The sequence below is a fragment of the Achroia grisella genome, unplaced genomic scaffold (assembly GCF_030625045.1).
Source record: "Achroia grisella isolate CSIRO2021 unplaced genomic scaffold, CSIRO_AGI_Agris_v1 utg900, whole genome shotgun sequence".
NCBI classification, from domain to species: Eukaryota; Metazoa; Arthropoda; class Insecta; order Lepidoptera; family Pyralidae; genus Achroia; species Achroia grisella.
The window spans coordinates 3,858,647-3,881,599 of record NW_026713059.1 but is presented as its reverse complement, the minus strand read 5'-3'; the positions used below and the strand labels follow the sequence as shown (position 1 = coordinate 3,881,599).

General features: G+C 30.8%; 2 protein-coding genes across 10 annotated transcripts in view; both read left to right on the top strand.

The window, feature by feature from the left end:
* LOC131853392 (proton channel OtopLc-like) overlaps nucleotides 1-13,002 on the top strand; it is a 51,117-nt gene extending 38,115 nt beyond the window's left edge. For 4 of the 9 annotated variants that reach the window (XM_059204262.1, XM_059204260.1, XM_059204261.1 and 1 more), the window contains exons 4-16: nucleotides 4,354-4,538; nucleotides 4,643-4,884; nucleotides 5,197-5,280; nucleotides 6,188-6,302; nucleotides 6,408-6,568; nucleotides 6,651-6,816; nucleotides 7,339-7,509; nucleotides 7,639-8,016; nucleotides 8,281-8,497; nucleotides 8,913-9,197; nucleotides 9,538-9,775; nucleotides 10,071-10,238; nucleotides 10,488-13,002. In XM_059204262.1, the coding sequence (XP_059060245.1) occupies nucleotides 4,354-4,538; nucleotides 4,643-4,884; nucleotides 5,197-5,280; nucleotides 6,188-6,302; nucleotides 6,408-6,568; nucleotides 6,651-6,816; nucleotides 7,339-7,509; nucleotides 7,639-8,016; nucleotides 8,281-8,497; nucleotides 8,913-9,197; nucleotides 9,538-9,775; nucleotides 10,071-10,238; nucleotides 10,488-10,628 (2,551 nt within the window). In that variant the 3' untranslated portion in view covers nucleotides 10,629-13,002. Of the gene's footprint in view, nucleotides 1-2,484; nucleotides 2,820-4,353; nucleotides 4,539-4,642; nucleotides 4,885-5,196; nucleotides 5,281-6,187; nucleotides 6,303-6,407; nucleotides 6,569-6,650; nucleotides 6,817-7,338; nucleotides 7,510-7,638; nucleotides 8,017-8,280; nucleotides 8,498-8,912; nucleotides 9,198-9,537; nucleotides 9,776-10,070; nucleotides 10,239-10,487 lie in introns of those variants that run through there. The other 5 variants (XM_059204267.1, XM_059204266.1, XM_059204263.1 and 2 more) reach the window with 5 other exon arrangements.
* Nucleotides 13,003-13,928: 926 nt separating this feature from the next.
* LOC131853202 (uncharacterized) lies at nucleotides 13,929-22,664 on the top strand. Its single transcript, XM_059204036.1, has 3 exons — nucleotides 13,929-14,347; nucleotides 16,091-16,286; nucleotides 18,408-22,664. The coding sequence occupies exons 1-3, from the start codon at nucleotides 14,056-14,058 to the stop codon at nucleotides 18,751-18,753; spliced, it is 834 nt and encodes a 277-aa protein (XP_059060019.1). The 5' UTR covers nucleotides 13,929-14,055; the 3' UTR covers nucleotides 18,754-22,664.
* The last annotated feature ends 289 nt before the right edge of the window (nucleotides 22,665-22,953 follow it).

Sequence of the window (22,953 nt, the reverse complement as noted above, 5' to 3'; positions counted from 1 at the left end):
TAGATACATTACATGTATCTAACATAAATTATGTACATTAGTAGTGTTATTAGAACAAAGTGCAAAAACTCGGTCGGTCGATATTGCAAATGTGTTTAGTACTGTGATAAATATGGATAATGTTATGCAATAGCTCGGCTTAGAATATGTGTGACGATTTTAACGTTGCTAGTGTAACATGCGACTACTAATTATATTGTCACATCAATTATTTGCGTACAGTTAAGTGGCACACTTATACCTCAGGGAGATAATAATGAATTTAAGGATGACTAAGTAATACCTACTTGGTATCTATGTGGTTACAATTCATCCATCATTAGTTGTACTTTATTCACATCTACAAAGATGATCATCTTTATCATATAAAACAGTAATGTTAGAATGTAAAAGATAGTTTTTGATGTTGTACACCAACATCAAAAATTATCTTGTGTGAACTTACAACTATATAAAATTTAACATTCAACGTTATATAGAAGATAATAATAATATCAATAACAATAAGATAATCTATATGAGGAAAAAATTTTTTTGATGGAATTATGAAAGTTGAAGATCCTAAGCAGGTGAGACATGGTCGTTCGTGAGCACAGATCTCACCGCCCTACTTATTCATATTGGTAAATTAATAATGAACTAACTATATTTAATCGAATTAGGTGTTATTTTGCGGAAGTCCATTTCATTACTTGATGGATTTCTATTATTTTGTTAAATTTGGCTACAATTAGCATGTGTGAGACCACAAACATTCGGTGTGGAAATTTGACTACCGTTAAGACCTTCTCTAATGGCGATCAAATTCCGTCCGTTATTCTAATACAATTAAAATTGCAATATGGGTTTAGACTCAGTAATATTATAATATCATATGCAATTTTAATTGCAATATGGGCATAGAATATTTGTGGTCCACACATGCTAATTGTATTGATTGGAAATTAGTTCGAAATAATAGAAATCCATCAAGTAGCAAAATGAACTGTTGAAATTGTATTACGAAAACAATTACAATATTAATGTTCACAGTATTCTATCAAAACTCTATGAAAGTCTTCATTTCAAGTCTATGTCTTCTTACAATTTTTACTTAATTATCACTACACGATTTAAAAATCTATTAATATATGACGAATTCATATCGAAACTATATATATATATATATACTACTGGCATCGAACTGATGGCTGCTAAATATAATCAATAAATCATGAAACATTAAAAACAATAAACATTAAACGAGGTCATGTAATAAAAGTCTCGCAATATATCAGGGAATGTTAGTTCAGTCAGATTTATGAGATTTTAATTTTAGCAACTCTATATATAATATTAAAAAGTGTTCGTATAAGTTATTAAGTGAAAGAAACTAAAATTAATATTAAATGTATATAGAAAATGTATTGTTCATGCTCATACCAATTAATCACTATTTACATACTAATTGATACACACAACTTCATTAATTATATAAGCTGTTTTTCATTACCAAATAATGTCATTATAATTCATACTCGTATACATAGAGTGTATATCTGTGTAATATAGTTTTACTTTCTGCTTTCTTCAATTTTAGAATATCTTCTACATTATTAATTCAGAAAATATAATAAAATATTTTCTTCATACTCAGAACAGTTCCCTGAACAGTTTAAATATTAATAATTTTGTATGCATAATTAATTCCCTGTGGGCTAGAACTACTGTATATTTAAATTAATAGTAAGTAAAATAATTACTATCTAAGAGTTCATCGCCCTTAGTGCTAAGACGGACTGCCATCTTTAAGGAAGCCGGGCATGCGCAACACATGTCACATGCTATAGGATATATTTATTAGAAGATTACGCCATACAGGGTTTTCTTTGTCTTTCTTTCTTTCGGGCATATGCATGTGCATTATTATGGTTGGGACCGGGGTGCGTATATACCTTTATATCCGCGATTGCCATATATTTGAGTTGGGTGAGGCCGGGGTGTTGGGGCCGGGTCAGTGGGTCGCTCGCGCAGCCTCCCAAAAGCTCTCCGGGAAAGACGCGCCTCTATCGACCGCTTGTCGCCAATTGGTATAGGGTTGTCAAAATACTATAATCTTTTACAAATAACTTTATTACTGGCATTTGTGCATAACATCGGTGTAATTGTTATTAAGTTATTGAAAATACATTTCGGATATCAGAAGACAAATATGTAGTTATTATACAGAATGTTTACCGAAAAGATTTACCAAAATGTTTTTATTTAACATTTCATATTGACAACAGTGACGGTCAAAACCTGTTCCACCCTTCGTCCTCCCGATGAATGGTGCCCGTACAAAAATTACGACCCTCTTGCTATTATGAGTGCAATTAAAACAAAATAGGGTGCACTCGGGAGGGTCGGTGCCGCCCCTATTTCGGGAGTACTAAGTCGCGCAGCATCCATTACTGCGCAACTCTCGGCGCACTCAAGCCGGAGGCACGATCTAGTGCCGCACCTCCATACTTCCGGAGCTTTTGCCTTGAAAGAGCTCCTTGTAATCCGTTGCCCTACCCTCACCTTTGTCCTTAACCCTGAAGCACTCACTATGGTTGTGTAGATTTCGTTGTCCCTCGCGTGTAACGTGAAGTGATAGTGATGGGGAAGGACAAGCACCAGCCCACTGAGGCTGAAGTGAAGGTGGCCACGGTAGACCTGGAAGCAGTGGACAACATGGCGACCCTGCCAGTGGGGCAACACCGTCAACAGGGTAGCGACATTGCAATCGCTGAAAAGCATAATACCGCGAACAAAGAAATGGAGCTGAAATGTGTACAACCCAAGCCATCCAAAAAGTATGATTAGAATATTAAGCCAATTCATTTAAAATAGTATCAATTTGATATTAGAATAATGTTTAGATTAATAATCTTATATTTTCTCGTTTGTCATTGTTACATTTTTTTAATGGGTAATAATGGTATGTGGACCCGCTGCGCTTACAGTATACGCTGGCGGGACAGCAGTGGAGGATGATAAAATGAGCATGAAGTCGGGTCAGTTAATTCCATTGTTGCGACATCACTAGAGTTAACTATGATGGTTTCCACCGCGGACCGCTTGATGTCGAACTGACATAGTACATAATTGATAATGAGGCTACTAAAACCCAATACGAATAATACCATACCCTAATATTACCTATTTGTGTCCCTATAATGATACTACTAAACTATACTTACCTATCGATTAATATAGGTCACTGTAGGAAAAAAATGCTTACAATGTACTGCGGAATTAAAACCATAGGAAACTAACAGCAGAAAGTTAAACTGCGGATATTATAGACCCATATTGTGGTGAAATTAAGACTCTCCGGAACTTATATGACTTTACGAGTATTCGATGAATAATGAAATTGGTTTAAGCAGATAATGTGTGTGAAGATAAAGGTTGTACCATATGTATATCCTACCATGTACAGGATATATGTGAAATAAGGAGATAAATATGTATCTACTTACTATTTCTTTACAATTAAAGAAATGACTTGAAAGAGACCACAAAAGGTTCAACAGTAACATATTTAGTGTTTCTAAGAATAAGAATGTATTTTATTTAAGATTTATTTAAGAATGTAAATCAATAACTATTTATATTATAATATGTACTTACATTATAGTAACAAATTAATTTTTACAGAGTAACCATTGTATAGTTACCGGTCATATTCAAAAGTATTGTCACAAGTCACAAACTGTTCACTTAATAAGAAGGACAAATATTATATAAATTTTATAATGGGACTATTCGGAAGCTAATGTGGTAATTTCATTTTACAAGCGCGCCAGTAGCTGTATTTGCATGTCTATATGCGCGCGCTGAAACGAGAGAGGTTCTACTATACATACTTCCAGACTTATGAATTTATGCTATTAGTTTGATTTTAGATAATATCTACAGAAAAAATCATACCAATTATAATTTAGGTCTCCAGTTCTATGTCTTTCGAATAGGATGTTCAAATGAAATATCGTCTTGAAAATGACTAACTATAAATCGCATTCCTAGTAATTAAGCAATTCTGAGTGACTGCAAGTTTACTTATTGATGAATATGATTGCTTTACTGGAGTCTAAGAACGAGCTCTAATTTAGATGCGTACGAGAAATGGTCGCATTTCCAGATAGTCCGTAAGTTCATTATAAAACATGTGTAGTAAACAAATGTTTAAGGGGTAGCATTTTAAATAAAGTTAGACGATAGGTCACTTATAACATCAATGCCGCAAATTGCCTTTTATGTCTATTCTTGTATTCATTTGCATATAGCGAATGACAACTCATCGTTCAATAAATTGTACTATAATTTTATTGTTTTATTTTTCAGAACTTCGCTGTTCATCATATCAAGCTTCATCTACGCGAAGCTTTTAGTAGTGGTATGCATTGCTTACGTCATAAGTGACGTCATCACCCACAATTTACCTCTATACTACTACGAGGGCTTCTTCACCTACCTATATGGCATGAGCATATTGTTTTTATTATACGTCTTTTGCTTCTTACTTCAAGGTCAGTATAAAATTCACACATTTTAATTATAAACTTTTTAATATATTACAAATATACTGATGTAGTTTTAAATTTCATGTTAATATATATAAATATTTCTTTAGAGAGTGCATGCTGCAGTGGAAGCCCTCCGAAACCGAAGCCTCCACCGAAAGAGAAGAAGCCTAAGAAGGAAAAGGAGAAGAAAACCAAAGATAAAGAAGTAAAAGAAGGGAAAGATGGAAAAGAAACTAAAGATGGCAAGAAAGACGGGAAAAAGGATGGGAAATCTAAAGACAAGGATAAGGAAAAGGATGCTGGTAAAGAAAAACCAACCAAAGAGTCTAAGAAACAAAGTCAGTTTCAGGTAAGCGACGTAATAAAATATTACGCAGCACATCATCAATATGTATTTAACATTATTACACATTCTTGTCGCTTAAGCGTGCCGTCCTGTGTTAGATAACCACATACATGTTTTATTATTAATTTCATTATATTTTACATATATGATTTTTTCAATTATTTGATTTTACGCACATTCTCGCAAGTTTTGTTAATTAGCCATTCACGGAATAAACTATCGTTACATCAAAGCTTCGTCAAGACGTAACAAGCCGCATGAACCCTTTTTGTTTACGCTGCCTACTTTTTTGTTTTTTCCATATCATTTGGACAGGAGGTGTACCCGCGTAAGATGCGCGATAAAGTTCGTCAACAACAATTGCAAATTCAAATGGCGCAATTGTATGCGTCCGAACAGGTGAGGTACATTGAGGCATCACGCTTGACCACTTGTGTATCATATTATCATTTCGAGGAGCTTTGGATGTGCTGATGTAGTACATTTATTCGCAATAGTGCTTTTGTTGTTGTCTGCTATCTGTACTTGCTTTTCCAATATAGGCTCGTGTGAGGGTTTGCACATACATACCTAATTCTTACCAATTTTATCTTACATAATGACCTTTCTGTATATATCCACTCCCATGTTTATGCTCATTATTTATATATATTAATATTTAATGAATGCCAATGTGCCTCAAAACAGTTTTGTCTTAAAGTTTTGTCTAATAACATAGAAATGCGTAGACTTTACACAAGATATTATTTAATTTCTATCAAAAATATCATTTACAGCTTGATCTAGTATGCAGTGGCGTCACAAAGATATTTTTGAATAATTAACAATAAACACATCATCCATTTATTCGTTATGTACTAATTTCGCATTCATGATAGAATTTTCAGTACTATTAATTTGATAGTTTTATACATATATAAATCAATGTCTATGCGACGACAGTGAATAAGGGAAAATATTACTAGATTGTGAATCAAATATTGTTGATAAGCGGTTGATTAAATTTATAAGTTACAATTTTAAAACTATACGAGGCGTACTAATAGGTAACTAATTAGCAAAGGAATAAATTTAAGAATGAATATATTGGTCAAATCATTTGATTACAATGATTATTTATTACTAGTATAATGTAATCTATACTGCATTTAATCATAGTATATTTAGTAGGAAACTTAAACGTACCCATTTTAGTAATTAATTGTTTTCAAAATAAAATTGTGTATTTTATTCGATCTCATAGATGTTTATGTACCAGAACAAAAAAAAACAAAATTGTCAATTGTTTTTTTTTACCTTTTTATAGCAACAAGATATTGTCGAACTGGAGGCTGGGCCTGTTGCAAGGCCAGTACGTCGGCGTAAAACATCTCAAAACGATCATAGCCATGGAAGTTTCTTCCTTAGAATTGGTGCCATTGGTAAGTAAACTGATCAACTAAAATTTTATCATATTAATAATAAAATATTGTTAATAAAATGCTTTATAGTTTAAAAATATGTACATAACATAATACTTTTTGCAGCATTCGGACTTGGTACGATGATCTATAATGGCTTAGAGTTTGGAACGTTCTTTGAATTGCCACTAGAGTCACCATGTTACCTAATCTTGAAGGGTATCAATCCTGTTCTTCAGATGGTCTTTACATTTATGCAGATGTACTTCATTTTCATGAATTCACGAGTAAGTTACTTCTATTGGAGTTGTTCTATGTTTCATTAAAATTATGCAACTCTATATTTATATTTATATTAACGTTTTACAGCTAAATATCCATCGTTTCAAAGTGATCGCTCGTTTTGGTTTGATGCATGTAGTCGCTACTAATATCTGCGTGTGGATTCGAACATTAGTACTCGAATCTTTGAAGGAAATTACGGACTATCATGTGAAAAATCCACTTGGAGTTTCTGGAGAAGGCGTACTTGGAAGTAAGAATAAATGCTATGCTATTTATTTATTTTTTCTCAAGGAATTAAAGAAGTGCCCAGTTCCATTTTTTTTATTGTTGCCAATTACAAAGGAATCATGTAGTATCACGACAACATATATGATTACAATAATAATCTTCTTTATAGTTTATTTAAAAAGATTGATATACTAGTTAATTTAAAAAAAGATATATTATTACTAGTTTTCTAAATTAGTAATTTTTATTATAGTATTAGTACCTTAGTGCACTGTCATGAAAACGTGAATGTTAATAATCAGGTTTCTATAAGCATGTTATCCCGATTTGTTCCTAAAGAAAATTTCACTCCACATCATCTTAGGTTGATAAACTAAAATCATAGTCCATGTCCCTCCTCAATAATCATAATCGGTTAATTAAAAAATACAGAGTTCATTTCATACTAATAAGTTATGTTAGTTGTCAATGGGGTTTATTATAATTTGAATTAGAAGAAAAATGTTTATAGATTTTTTTGTAAGCTATTATTTAATTTCTTCAGAAGTTATACGAAAACATACATTGAGGCATTCCGGAAAAGTATTTGGTGCTGCAACTACTGCTGCAACTACTGTTGCTTCGACTGTTAGTACTACTGCAAAGACAACTGTCGAACAAATATTAAACGTAGTCACAACCTCTACTGCTGCCCCTACAACCACTTCAACAACTAGTAAGTCATAACTTGCAATTAATTCATTGATATATGCTATTACTAACACGGTGTCCCTTTGGAAAGTATACACTCTTTCCAATATGCATGTATGTGTTAATATTTAAATATTTTCGACTAATTTTTCAGCGACCACTCCTTCACCATACTTTAATATGGGTGGCGGGTTCATTCCTAAATCAAAACTGATCGATACTTTAAAGAGCACTGTAGGGTATGATAATGGGATGGGATTCGGTCGCGAGTCCAAAGCTGCGTGGCCCAATGATAATCCTTTCACTACTACCTCCACTATAGCACCATTAACCACGGAGGCCGAAAAAGTGACTCAAACTCAGACAGCCATGTTGGAAGTATTCCAGTGGTTATCTTCAACTTTTAAACCGATTGTAAGCACTATGTCAACTCTGGTGCCAACTTCGACTTCCGGATCGTACATTACCGATAAAGATGAATGGGGGAATAGTGTCGAAACGTATCGCGTAGACGAACCACCACATTTGCCAGGTTTGTCGGAGTGTCGTTTTGAATCTTCACGTTTCATTTTTTCGCCGTTGCACTTTTATTTTGCAGATTGTCTTCAGTATACTTTTGTGTTGTCTTAGAAAATATAGTTGAACAATGTACTCAAATATCATCTAAATCTGTTTAATTTCACACATTTTTCCCTGCATGTTTATGTTTAGGTAAATAGAACCATGTTTATTTTAACGTAGTTATACTTTTTCAGTCTACTATGAGAAAAAGTCAATGTTAAATATTTCTTTTCAGTAACAAACTCTTCGGAAATCTTCGAGTCCTTTGATAATCTGAACCCGGCAGCTTTGATTGGAAGTATCGATAACACAACCGTATGTGGAAGAAATCCAATTATGGGCACTATCGTTTCTGACTCGGCGCCTTACCTGTACCCTTTCATTATCGAGTACTCTCTTATCGGCGCTGCTGTCATCTATGTCATGTGGAAACATATTGGCCGCTATCCTAGGTGAATATAAGCTGGCTTTAGCTATATAAAATAAGGGAGATAGTAAATGTAAATATTTAATTTTAATTTACAAACTCGTACTTTTAACTTTAAATTTGCTTATGTGGACAAAAAATTCATGGACAAAATCATTCATGAATAATTAGAAAATTCTAAAATATCCCTCGTTGTGCCATTTTACCATTACAGTTAACAATAACGAATTATGAGTGTTATTAAATATATTTTTTTTAACATTTAATATTTACAATTCCGCTATATTAAGTTATTTCTTTATTATTGACTTAATAAAATATGTAACTTACACGCGTAACTTAATAGACGTAGCTACAAATTTAGTGCATGGGTAGCATTATAAAATTAGAAGAATTGTCACGTACTCACGTGACTGACGCCAACGCGCGTTTGGTTGCAGCGTGGCCAACGATGAAGATCTGGAAAGACGTCTGGAGGCTGTTCTCTCCCGCAGGGCAGCAGCACTCGCGGCAGCTCAGCGCGGCAACCGTGTCGACTGCGCAGGAGCATCCAAAGGGCTCTTCTGTGGACTGCTTCTTCTCGTCGCGTCTCTCATTTGCCTGATCCTCTTCTTCGTCCTCATAAGACATCAAGAGTTGAAGCGCCTGTCTATATATTTGGCTGACGTATCTCATTGTGCATTGATGGTTCTCTCAATTTTGGCAATCCTGATTGGATTTATACGGTAAGGCTTCCAGTTTTGATAACTATAATGTATAAAAATAATATGAAAGTTTATATTTTAACCATAAATTAGCATAAATATTATTTTGTTGTAGAATATTAATTTTTGTGTTTTGTTTTAATTTGGTTTTAATTTTTATTTCTTGTTTTTTTTCTTTTCTTATCCTTCCCCGACCCATTACATATTTGTATCCCTCGTCCCTAATTCTGTTCACAATCTGTGATATTTTTTTCTTTTACACTCCAAACAATATCTTTATAATAATCATTCTTAATTCACAACCCAATATTTTTATTTTTTTTATTTTACCATTTTTGGTTCATTCTTATCATGCAATCAGTGGTCGAGTAATGCAATGGAGCTCAAGTCCCCCATCCTATACCGAGCCTCTCCGCAGGGTACAATCTTTGAAGTTCCGCTCTGAAGAACAGTCCGACTTGAACGACATTCTGCTCCGCGTGTCTGCATTTGGATTGTTCATCTACGCTGTGTTTAGCGTAATCGCCGGCGCAATGGGTGCTTTCGTCAAGGAATCGAATTTGCTGGTCATGATCACTGGATGTTTAAGTGTGCTCCAGGTTTGTATAATTATTTTAAAATCCATTGTAACCCATAATTCTTCCTATTCAGCAATATATAATATTCTAGACGTAGATGTTTACACTATCAACTAACAATTACATTTTTCAAACGAAAACAGCAATTATTTGACGACAGCATTTGAAACATTTATCCAAGTATATATTCTTTTACAATGAGTCCCACTGATTAAATATGAATTCTATTCCACTTGTTACCCAAATTATACGTAATGTTAATAAAATATCAATTTTTAAAATATGTATGTTCTAATAATAGTTACATTTATTTAAGGTGGTACTTCAACTACTGTTCATCGCTGATGTATCCCGCCGTCGTGTCCACTTGCCTGAACAAGAGCGCAGCAAGCCTGCCCGCCAGGCTGTCACCTTCCTTCTCATCTGCAATGTTACCATGTGGCTCATTTATACCTTTGAAGCTCAGAAAGTTCTTGCTAGCCCAGTTAGTATTTATTTGTGTTGATATTTTGTTTCTAATTTGTTGGTTGATGGTTTTTGAAGTATCAACGATACTGTAAGATACTTAGTATAGATGACTACATTTTCCTAATATCTAATGAACTGAGCGTATTTTCGGATAGAGGTAATGTAGTGCAAAAAATAAAAAGTAAAGTTTAATATTAATCTTATACGATTAATATTAAACTTTCTTAATAATTTGAACTTTAACGTAATATATTTAATCTTACAGGTGCAACTGGATTTCTACGGATTCGTCGCTTGGTCACTTGTTCAACGGTTCACTCTACCACTTTGCATATTCCATCGCTTCCACTCGGCCGTGACTCTTGCTGAGATATGGAAGACAAGCTACAAAGCGCGTCTGGAGTGAGCACTCTCGCAAAACAGGGAATATTGGAGTCCATAATCCAATCATCACCTTGACTAACTCCTAGTCAGGATTACGGAGAACGCTACCGATTTCGTCCTTATCCGGGACAGCAATTTTGTAGTTAGAGAAAATAAAATTTGTTGCTAGTTTCGGAATCATCAACTAATGATAAAGTGTTATACTATAGTATAGTGTACGGTGTCACGAATTTAGGGCAGTAACTTTCTAATTTGGATATATAAAATATATAATTGCTATCCCGGAATGACTTACCTACTTGTAGTTGACTTGAGACGCACCCGGATAAACGTTAAAAATTGCATCGTTACGTACTTTTTATGATATCTATAATACATAATTTTTTGTTCACATTCCATATTTTTACAGTATCGTAAATAAACTCTATGTTTCTTGGAAGACTGACTGTGGAGACTTTAACGTGACCAAACACATTTTTATTGTTTATTTCCTTTAAATAGATACGTAAATAGAATTGCTCAGTATTTGGCTTTCGAACTTTTTGAATTTTATAATATTCTAACGAGAAAAGTACATGAGGAATACCGTATAAACGAAACATGATAATAGAAGAAAAATCCCCAGTTGTGAAAAGTTCCCTCCTTTGTTAGAAATAATTTGTGTGCCATGGTTTTAGGGTTAAGGCTTGATTGAAATTCGACAATATTTTATATTTCTTGGTCTAAAGGGGAATAAATTTAATGTATCAATTGAATCTGATGTACCAGATTTTGTTTCTAGAGTAAAGGTGCAAATGTCTTGAATGTCTATTTTCAGGAAATATGTATTAGTTTACGATCCTGTTTAGAAATCACTGCATATTTTTGAAAGTAAAATAAATTAAATTAATATATTTAAAGTTTCAGATAATTTATTAGCCAACGTAAATTCGATATAAGCAAGTAGAGATATTATTATTGCAAGTTAAAATACGATAAAAGTAAGATTGTAGTTAAAGCGTCGAAAATTAAAATTACATATACTTATATGTACTTAACTTTAGAGAAATACAAGAGTAGATAACGTACTGCTTGAGCTGCAGTAAAATGCTTGATACAGATGGATCATTTTGGGTATTAAGTTTATTGCAAGGGGCCACGAATTATTAAAAAAATATATCAATCAATCTCAATGCTCTCCTTTTTATCGCTGACATTAGCGAATTCAGATAACATAGTTAATTAGTTTTTTATACATTTGTATATTTTTTATTGGATTTCCAATGAATCAACAGCTTTTACTACTAAATTGTTTTCATTAATATTACGTGATGTACAAACTGCGATGGCGCTACGAGTTTCGTTTGAATCTTGTATAAATTAAGGAACCATTGCATTAATATCTTCTCTGCAAGTATTTTCTTAATCGTCTTTATGTGCAATCTATTTTTATAAGCTGACTAATTTTACACACATATTTAAAGTGTCGTTACGTATCGTCGCGTTACGACACGTGATATCATTTCGATGTTATGGATTTTGTATAAAATAGCTCATACTCAATTATTTATAATATATTTATTAATTTTATAAATTAAATGTTTAAGATAACTCTGTAACTTATTGCTCTAGGGGTCTGAGAGAAATGTGTGCTTAGGTACCTACATTGTAAGATTTCGAGTGAGTGTAGGTAGTTTTGACTGGTTTATATTTGAATAATAAATGACTACGCACATTATAGCTATGATGTTATGGATGTTGTCTGAAATGTCACTGTATAGAACTATCTCTGAGCAAAACTAAACTCTAATATTCGAAATAGAGTTAAAACTTTAAACGACACTGATTTGGAAGTAGATATTATCTCTTCTTTTAGGTAATGATAGTGACATTTCAGAATGTTTTAAGTAAACTACTGTCAGATGTACTTTTGTCCATTGGGGGCTCTGATTCTAACTCTAACTAAAGAAATGACTAAAGTGTGCGTTGTCATTATTTTTAAAATGGTAATTTATGACTAATGCCGAGTGAGTATAAGTAACATTCAGGAGTCCAATCGCGTTGATTTTTTGGAACTCTATTGCTAATGTACATGAATGTTTATTGTGAAATAGTTACAATCTGCGTGTTTGGCTTGTTTTATCACTGCCGAAGTTTTTAACAACATAAATTATTATTAGTAAGTCCTTTGATAAAACTATACTATTTCTAACTTGTTCAATTTTGTAGGTGATATTTACTGTGTACCTTAAATGTTTGGAACAAAATGTACCGAAGTTTGTAACGTAGGTATAACATTATTATCATACTGTGGATACTCAATCAGTGTTATATAGGGATACCAAAAATTAAAATTTGGAAATTCTACTTTAAAATATATTAATAATATATGTAAATGTCTATTTGAATAAATCAGATAATACATTATATGTGATTGTTGGTTTCATTTAAATGCCTAATGAAAACTCAACATTACAGGTTTCACACACCACTGTTCCAATATTTCACCTTATTTTACTGTAGTGTAGACCATTTAACTTATCGTACGGTAGACCTACAAAGTATATAGATAATTAAAAAGCATCAATAGCAGTATACGATGATTCTTTGAAACTATTAGGTATGGCCGACTTTTCATTACCCCTATTTTAGTTGGCAACTCTACATCACCGTCATTCGCTTCTATTCTATGTCCGTTTTTTTTTGGCTCTGTTTATCCTTTATAGGAAAGGCAAAGGGAATTGCGCCCATACAGCCATGTCTTCATATTTCCACCGTCATTCTATCGTTTGTTGATGTCATTCATTACTTTGGTGACGTGTGTGCTAGATTAGTGTAGTGTGTTAGATTCCGACTGTAAACGGTACGTACTGCTTATAAACGGTACGTACGTTCCGTATGGTATGTTCGAATTGGTATCGAGTAGAAAGTCACTATAGTACGGCACCTATAAGTATAACGAAGTATGTACATCAACATACATTAAAATTATTAGTTATTTCGAAAAAAACACTACAGTTAGAATATCGACCCGAAAAAATGAAAATCAAAACAGATAGAAAATTATACGTATGCTCTGCAAAAAAGGCCAAATCAAAATGGATGAGGAGTTATACTCGGCAGTTCTAAAAAAAAGGGACCGAAAATATAGGCACTCACAAGGTGTACCGAAAATAACCAGTAAACGTTATGTTACGTTATGAAACGTTATTTGGGTTTTTAACTATAATAGTACCAGTCTGTGATTTGTATACAGTCAGTCTTTAATCATTCAGTCAGTCAATTACATTAATGACAGTCAATTAGACTTCTGTAGTTATTGTCATCGGGTGAATAATAATTTAGTAAATAATAATAATTCCTCGGTTTATAGTATTCTTATTTAGTTTAGTTACTCGTATACTTAAATAGCATTAAAAAAAGTCAATAATTATTGTGCTTGAAGAAAATAAGGATCTATAATAATAATTATGATTATCCGATGTGCCCTAATATTGTTATTTCTGAATTGTGTAAGACCGACTCGCAATATCCATAGAAATGTAGTGGCATCTAATAGTGATTTTGAAAGGAGCATCTCCTATTCTTATTGGCCATCAATTCATAATGCTGCAAAGATGATTAAGGTGCACAAGAGGGATGTACAGGATCAGGTTATATCTGAAGGTCAGGTTGTTAAAAAACCATCTGCATTGCCGTCAACGGAACCTGTTGAAAAGAAGGATCAGATTACAGATGAAAAAAAAATTGAGGTGCCAAAAGGTAAAGTTTCATTAATTATTATAGAGGTTTGTGCAGCTGTGATTGATTAAATAAGCTATAAAAAAGGAGCTATATTCATAACCCTTTATGTTACTGATAAAATAAGGGGCTTCTATAGATTACCTGGAATTTCTGTTTTTTATTAAGGATTGTCTATGACTGTGCATATCAAACCATTTCATACTGAAAAGGTAATAACCAGACAGTTCGCTTTCATATTAAAAAAATCTGTATTAAAATTTGCTCTAACTAAACACCCATAGTTATAATTTATATTACTATACTTATGGGAGGTAATGGTTTAATAATCAACAAATGCATTCCTGAAGTGGGTTTATAGGCTGATTGTAAAAGTATAATACTATGAAAAGCATATTATGCTAATGTTAAATGAATAGGGACAGGCTTGGAAGATGATTATATTAACATTTCTTACTCCATTGCATTTCTCCATAATAATATTTTCAAATTTTTCACAAAACATCCAATAAAAGTTAAGTACTAGTTTATTTTTTAATAAATTAGATTTTCACATTAGCCTCAATTACCTAATATAAATATAGGTTACCATTTTGAATGTTATTAATAATTTAAAGAAGTGCTAGTTCTTGGAGTATAATGTTCCTCACAAATTTGAACACACTAACAGGAAAATGGTATAAATATACACCTATAATAGTGTAATGTGAATGGGTAACACACAAGGAAAATGTTGAAATATTATAGCATTAGTCATAGAATATTATTTATAAAAGTATGGAAATTAATTATGTATTTGGCTCAATACATAATTAGAAATCTGAAATAAAAAATAGTACATTAGGTATGAATTACACTTATTAATTAGGAATGATAAAAACTATTTTGCCAAGATTTCTTTTTTGCCATATAAATATGAATATGTGATTATTTGTTATGTGTTAGGTATCTAGGCTAAACTATTTACTTATTAAACTAATTGTTATACAATTTGGTAAACACATAGCATTTAGGAAGGAGACGAATAATACATATTTTTCGTCCACATCAATTGTCCCATCACTTTTATTAAATAAGTATTTCAATATCTTATTTTTATTAAATAATTAAATTATATTATTATTAATTTTTATTAAATAAGTACCTACTTCAATATTTTTTATATATATTATTACTAGTCGTATACGCAACTTCTTCCGTGTGGAATTTAACTTTATTTTTCTAAAATAAAAATAGCCTTAGTTACTCCTTATGACATTAGCTACCTGGCAAAAAAGTCCCGTCAAAATCGGTCCAGCCATTTCAGAAAATTAGCCAGAACAAACAAACCGACAGACAGACAAACAAAAATTGTTAAAAATGTTATTTTGGTGTATGTACCGTAAATATAAATATATATTCATATGCATCTACTACAAACAGGCACTTCAATTTTATTTATATGTATAGATTGAACATAGCCTTTAGTTTATCTTCAACATAAATGTTATGTGTATCTAATTTATTTATACATATAAATAAGGTGTTAGGGTTTTAAATAATGACTAACAATCAAATTCATAGTATTATGAATATGAACAATTTTTCAGAAAATAGTCTTTTATAAAAAAAATGAATGTTTCTACTCTTTACTTTCTTCTAAAATAATTTTAAGTTATTCTGTTAGATGGTTTTCTATGTTTCCAATAATTTCTATAGTATATGACATTTTAATGAAAATCATTATACAATCTGAAATCTTATTCACACTTGCTTAATATTTAGTTCCAGAAAATGTCACAATTACAAATGGAACAGGTGCAGCATCAGTAATAGTAAATGAGAAACATGAAGAGAAGAATGTAACAACAAAATTAAAATCAACCCCATTAGATCTCAACAGTCCTGGAGTGGTGAAGAGAGGTCTAATTGTCTTTGGTGGTTTTGCTCTATTGGCAGTAGCTTATTTTATATTTTACAGGTAAGTTCATTTAAAAACTATACTTTTAAGAAGTGTTGTTATATTCGATTATAAAACTTAAATTATTAACCTACATTGCTTAAAGTATTAAAATAAGATGTTAAGCATCTTATTTTAAAAATGGCTCTAGTTTGGACATAAAAAAATAACCTAATAAATAATAACTAAATCTCAGGACTATTCATACAGCACCATTTAATCCCAAGCTAAAAGCTTCTGTTATGGCTGCTATAGAACAATAATATTGATTTTTTTATACATAGAAAACACAGGACTGATAGCAATCATACTCATGAATACAAATATTTGTGCTACCTACAGAAGTAAAGTGGTGTGCGAAACAGTTAGATTACCCAGGTCATAAGCCGCATTTAATATTTTAAATGCTGAATCAGTGGCCAGATGGCAAATAGTGTTTTATTGTCACTGCTCTATTATTGTTGATATTGCAATTTGAAATTGCTGATATGACATGGCCAGTAAAAATTTATGGCTGTAAAAACTAGTAAACAGAGTTTTATTTAATTTATATAATTTGAGTTAGTTACAAAATATGAGTTACATTATATCCAACATTATTATACCTCTGGTGGACGAACAGACAAAATGTTACATTTGAACTTATAACCTATCAAAAGCTCTATAGGTGTTTATATATTTGTGTGTCAGAACACTAACACAACAATTCATGTGCAGAACAGTTAACTATTAGGATTGAAATTAATTTTATTTCTATTAACAATTTTATATTATGTGTCTATGTCTTAAACATCAAGACTTAAATCTATTAAATAAGTAATTTAATAAATAGAAATAATCAAAATTTAGTACAAAAATACAAATAGTATAATAATATTTCTAATAGAAAACAGGTGTTAATATCATATTATTTTAGTATCATGAGTAATAAGAAGTAACATTGTATAATAATATTCAATAGAGTGGACGCGTTATTTTGACTATATATAAACTGTGCGTACCTACATGACACTAAATAAATATTTTACATTTTTATCGCATGATTATATTGCTAATGTAAATATCCTTGTGTAGCAATCACGTTTCCTTCACATTGAATTCGTTAGGGAGTGCCATTCATTTGAGTGTAAAAATATATTTCTGTTGAATGATATTTTTTGCAATAAATGGTTCTGAAATTGAGTACTTCATTTGTACTATCTGTATTCTCTGGCGCCAGTAGGGAATGATAAGATGAGCATGTAGTATGTTTCGGTAGCTCATCACTGCGAATTCACAAGATATGCGAATCACAAAGATTGGCCGCGGGGAGGTCAACCTAGCTTGGTACATTGCTAGCAATTAGACTACTAGGGGATAAAGGTGATTGCTAGCTATGTACCATGTCAGGTTGACCTCCACGCGGTTCCCCCTGGAAACCATCGTGATAAATTCTTGGTCATGATAGGCTAACTGACCTGACTTCATGCTCATCCTATCACTCACACCCGCCAGCATAAACCGTTAGCGCAGGCAAATGAATCATTCCATTGTCATTTTTAAAAAAGATTTGACCACTAGGCTTCGGCCGGGTACTTTATTATTGACTTATTGGTGAAGATTTTCTCAGATCAATGCAGCTGTTCTGTATATTTATTTATTTTTTAACATCAGATTATGATCTATTTTAATAATTTGATAACATTAGTAAACTAGGAACATTCGTGTTATATTTCATATATCGAAGTCATATGTGCAATCGCTTTATTACGTAACGCTATTCGTAACAATACTCAATTGAAACAGATTAATGTCGATTGCTTCATGATGTGTTTTGAGACATTTCAGTGTTATAATTACATGCTGACGATATATCCAGTTGTAGACTCATCTATTGTTAATTAAATATGTACCTTTTGATAAGAAAATAAATTTCAGAGTCACAGTCACAGTTAACTTAAAATAGTTTATTTTTATAAAATGTTTATATATACTTCAAACTATTTTATCATTTACCCTACCGTGGGGTATCTATACAGTTATACAGTACATGCTAAACAGTTTAGACTATTTTTTTTAATCAGTTATAGATTTATAATAATTACATATGTAAGTATAGAAAATACTATTTGACCCAAAACAATATATGATTTAAAATTCCAGGACGAAAATCGGAAAAGGCGACGCCGGCAATAATTTGAATGATTCGAACCAGTTTCGATATGGTGTTCTACAATCGGTTGATAGAAAGCATAATTTAGAATTATCCAGGGTGCCTTTGACAATGGAGTCGGACGAAGACGAAGACGAAGATATGGAAATATTTGATTTAGGCCAGAAGAAGAAATCACTGTCGTATGTGAACCTACAGACCAAAGATGAAGATATTGTATTGAATAGTGCTACTGAATCTGGAGCTGATAAAGACAATCTTCTATTAGATATTGAGGATGCCTCTACAGACACGTTGATTAATTGGTCTAATAACGGTAATAAGTCAATATTATAAATCTCCTTTGTATAAATGTTATGACAATATGTATTTATACCCGTTTGTGATTGTTGAATAATGATTTAAATATTTGCATTTATGTTTTATATATTTTTATTTGCTTTTGATTTTCTTAATATAACTGTTAGGTATATACCGCTATCATTGATACACTTATCATATTTATTGAACTCAGTTCTTGGTATAATTGAGTACACGTACCTGTTTAATATTAGATAAAAAAAATTAAAGGTAATTTTCAGAGATTATCATGTGTACACATTGAAAATCTATGAATTGATAAAATTTAAGGAACTCGTGTGAAATTATTTTTGTTATATAATATAATAACCACAAAATATCAAAATACGTGTTACCACGTGTTATTTATTACATTTCGAATATTAATAGGCATATATCTATTTCTTATTCCTGTTAGTTTCATTTAGTTTAGTTTGCTGAATAGTAGAACGTTCGTTCGTTATCCTAACACTATTACTAGTTGATTCAAAATACTACAATTACAATTTCTCCAGATATCCAGAAACATAAATAATATATAATTAAACCTTTAAATTTATAGTTATAATGTATATAGTCTCTGTGAATCTAGTTTTTTTTTTTGTGAAATACATATATTGTTCCATAAATATGTAAATACCACTACAAATATCTTGAATATGTTATGAACATACTCACAATGTTACTTAAATTATTACCATATTGTAATTATTCCATAACCTAAACCATTAATTTTATTATCTATATAAATTAGGAACGTATAATACAATAGAAACAAACATAATATTTTTGTTTTGATATGGAACATATATTTACAACTCGAAATGGTACATTTTTGGTAGTGATTAATATTGGTAATTAAGTTACGTACACTGCACCTAATTATTACAGCATATTGTTAAGCAAGGACATCTTATTACCGTTATATATACATATTTATTGAGCTTTAAACACATCGAATATTATTTGGGAATGTAATGATTGGAAAAGTTAGTTTGTATTTTTAGGCAAACTAATGTTTTTTCGTATCAATTCTGCCGTAATGAAAATAGTTCTATAACTTTCTATATTCAATGCATAAATATAATAGTAAAGTTGTAATGAATCTGCACGAACGAGGTTATCAAATTATCGTCTATATATATAGTACTATATATATATACATATATTAGTATCTCAAATTATCGTCTCGAAATGGCTAGTTACAATATCATAAAGTTTTTAGTGTAGAATACTTAGATTTTCAGTCAAGATTGTAATATTTTTTTTATTTTTTATTGTTAATCGTCTCATTTCTATTGGAAACTGTGTTGAATTGGAAATTAGTTTCAGTAATGACTTATGTCCTTACGAATATATCTAGTTAATAAAGATTCTATTGAGTTCATAATTATTATAACTAATATAATATATATTTCTTGAATAATAATGCAAATAATAGTTAAGATATAGTGCCATGTTTTTTTCTTAAATCTTCTCATATTTTACAACTAAGAATTTAGATGAAAATGGAATACTTAATAAATCTAAAATATAAAACTAAAACTAATGGCTATATAATTGTGAAGTAATTTCATCGAATTATTCTCAACAGAAATTAAACTATATTAAACTATATCATAGGAGTTAATCCACCTATTTTGACTAAAAGTGTATAATGTACAATATAAAAATATTTTGTTACTTAATTTATTAAAGTGGTTACATAGTAGCTTAAAGAAAGGAAATAAAAGAAGAAAGAAGAAAGGAAAACATTTAAGATATTTTTGATTTACTTCAGATTTGATTTTTTAACAAACTTCAGACAAAAATGTCAATATCACTTCTGATATTCATTATTTCTAAGGTACGATATAAAATATGCCTTCAATGTACTTAACACTTGTAATACATTTTACTAAATCATTGTTTACTTAATATTATTGTACAGATTGTTGCAATGTTTATTACCTATTCAAGCTTCTATTATAGTATATTCTTAAATAAAGATTGTATATAAATTCACATACATATATACATTAACAAATATAATTTATTAAAAGTAAAAAAATATCGTTACTTATCACTGTATTCTAATAGAGTGACATTAATCAAAGTAAAGTAAGAGGAATAAAGCTTTATATGTTCTTACAGTTCCTTACAATAAATTTGATCGAATGAAAAATAAAAATGTTACATAATTTTAATGAGAACATACTATATAGATACTATATTGCTTATTAATTACTTGATCACGCCTTTAATAATATTCATTAATATAGAATAGGTATTTAGGATAAACTAATTAATACAGACAAGATGGCGGGCTCTATCTGGCAAATAATTGTGAGTACTTTGTTATACTATTTTTAATAGGAACATAATAGCTTTTTAAAATTACTAATAGGTACATATTTACATAATTTTGTACTTACCCTTATTGTAATCGGCCAATGAAATATTTTAGTATTGCCTAGACTTCGAATATTATTTTTTTTATAAATAATTTTCAGTATTTATGACATATCTAATAATAAATAGGTATATTTTCTTAATATAAAACACTAGTAAATATATGTAGGTAGAACGACCACAGTGCAAATTTAAAAGCATGAAACTTGTATATTTTTATGAACAAAAGGAATATCACAGAATAGGTTTTGGTCAGAATATTTTAATAGATTTTTGGCCTTGATTTGTATTTGAACGTGTTGTTAATGGTCATTTTATGTTCAAAACCTAACATATTAGCTGTTTTATATTGTAGATAAATCTCCTTAAATAGAAATATAATTTTGTTGTACTGTTGTGATCAAGATAACTTAAATAATATTGTTTTGAGAATATTCCGGGCCGTATAAGGCAAATTTATATTTTTTTTATTCAAGTACTATATTTAAATGTAAAAAATCATATATTTATGTACGACGTACGTATCATTTATGCAAGTAAAATTTTGAATTTATATTTTCCCTACTGACCAGTTCAAGTAATAAATTCAGTTAAGAACTAGGTAGGCACTTTGTATATTACAACTATTAAATTGTACTTACACTTTATTTAATATCATATCTGAGCATTCCATTACTCAGGTATTTGTACTTCAGGTAATCGTTTTCTAGTTGTTTTCATCATACACTAGAAGGCAGATTTTTGTTCAAGATGGGAAATCTGCTAACCTGTTTTCCGCTGAATACTTGAATATTGAATTTAATTCAGTATAGTTCGAAACAAGTATTTCCATAGCATTTATAGAAACAGTTGTATTGAACTATTATTTAATGTCTAAATCATATTTGCAGTAGATCTTTAAATACTTACAAAAAACATATCAGCATTTGCACTATATTTATGGATAATGAATAAGTATGAACCGTGAATGAAAGTTGAGAGCATAACGTTTTCTTAAATACAATAGTAAAGATTGTTTGATTGTTATATCCCAGGAGGCTTATCAACAACTCGACTTACAAAAAACAAACTTTTGTTAATAATCATAAGATGCTTGTTTAATATTAACAGGTCTTGTAAAGGCCTAAAAACTAGTTAAAAGGGTCTATTTTCTATTCACTTAGCACTATTTGTATCTATTGTTGTAATTATCACAACTTAAGCTTTGGACTGTGATAATAAACGAGAGAGTAAGTAAATTATTGTATAAATTATATTTTTTGTAACTTTCATATTTTTTGCAAATTGTGATTGTAATGTATTCACTCTCTGTCGTTGATAGAACTAAAATTACTTTCTAATCTGTTATTGAAGGTTGTTGAAGTGATATGTGTAGTTTCGATAGATAAGTGAATAAGTAAGTAGGTAAGCAAGTTTTTGAAAATAGTTTTCATAACCAAAGCGTACTTGGCCTGCCAACGTTGTAACAGCATTGTGAAGTGAGGTTGTTTCTAATAAAGATTACAAATTTTATAAAACTTTCTTGTTATTTTTTTTGTATTCGCAGCACTTCGGTGGGATTGTGTGGAGTTTATACAAACACTAGCTATTTTATACAAAAAATATGTTTTTGTAATTTTGGATATTAGTCTTTGAAAATACTGTTAGTGTTGGGTAGCCCATTTATAGAATAAGTCTAAGCTTTATAACATGACGCTACGATAGGACTAGAGCAAAAATTCTGCAAAAATGATTATATGACCCAGAGGAAGTTGCGTGGTTCAGCTAATTCTATAGGTATAATTAAAATAATTTATTTATTATCAG

Bases quoted from the DNA above. Each gene is read 5' to 3' on its own strand.
- LOC131853202 (XM_059204036.1), top strand. From the start codon at position 14,056: ATGATTATCCGATGTGCCCTAATATTGTTATTTCTGAATTGTGTAAGA. The intron at 14,348-16,090 runs GTAAAGTTTCAT...CTTAATATTTAG, and splicing joins AAAAATTGAGGTGCCAAAAG to TTCCAGAAAATGTCACAATT. The intron at 16,287-18,407 runs GTAAGTTCATTT...TTAAAATTCCAG, and splicing joins GCTTATTTTATATTTTACAG to GACGAAAATCGGAAAAGGCG.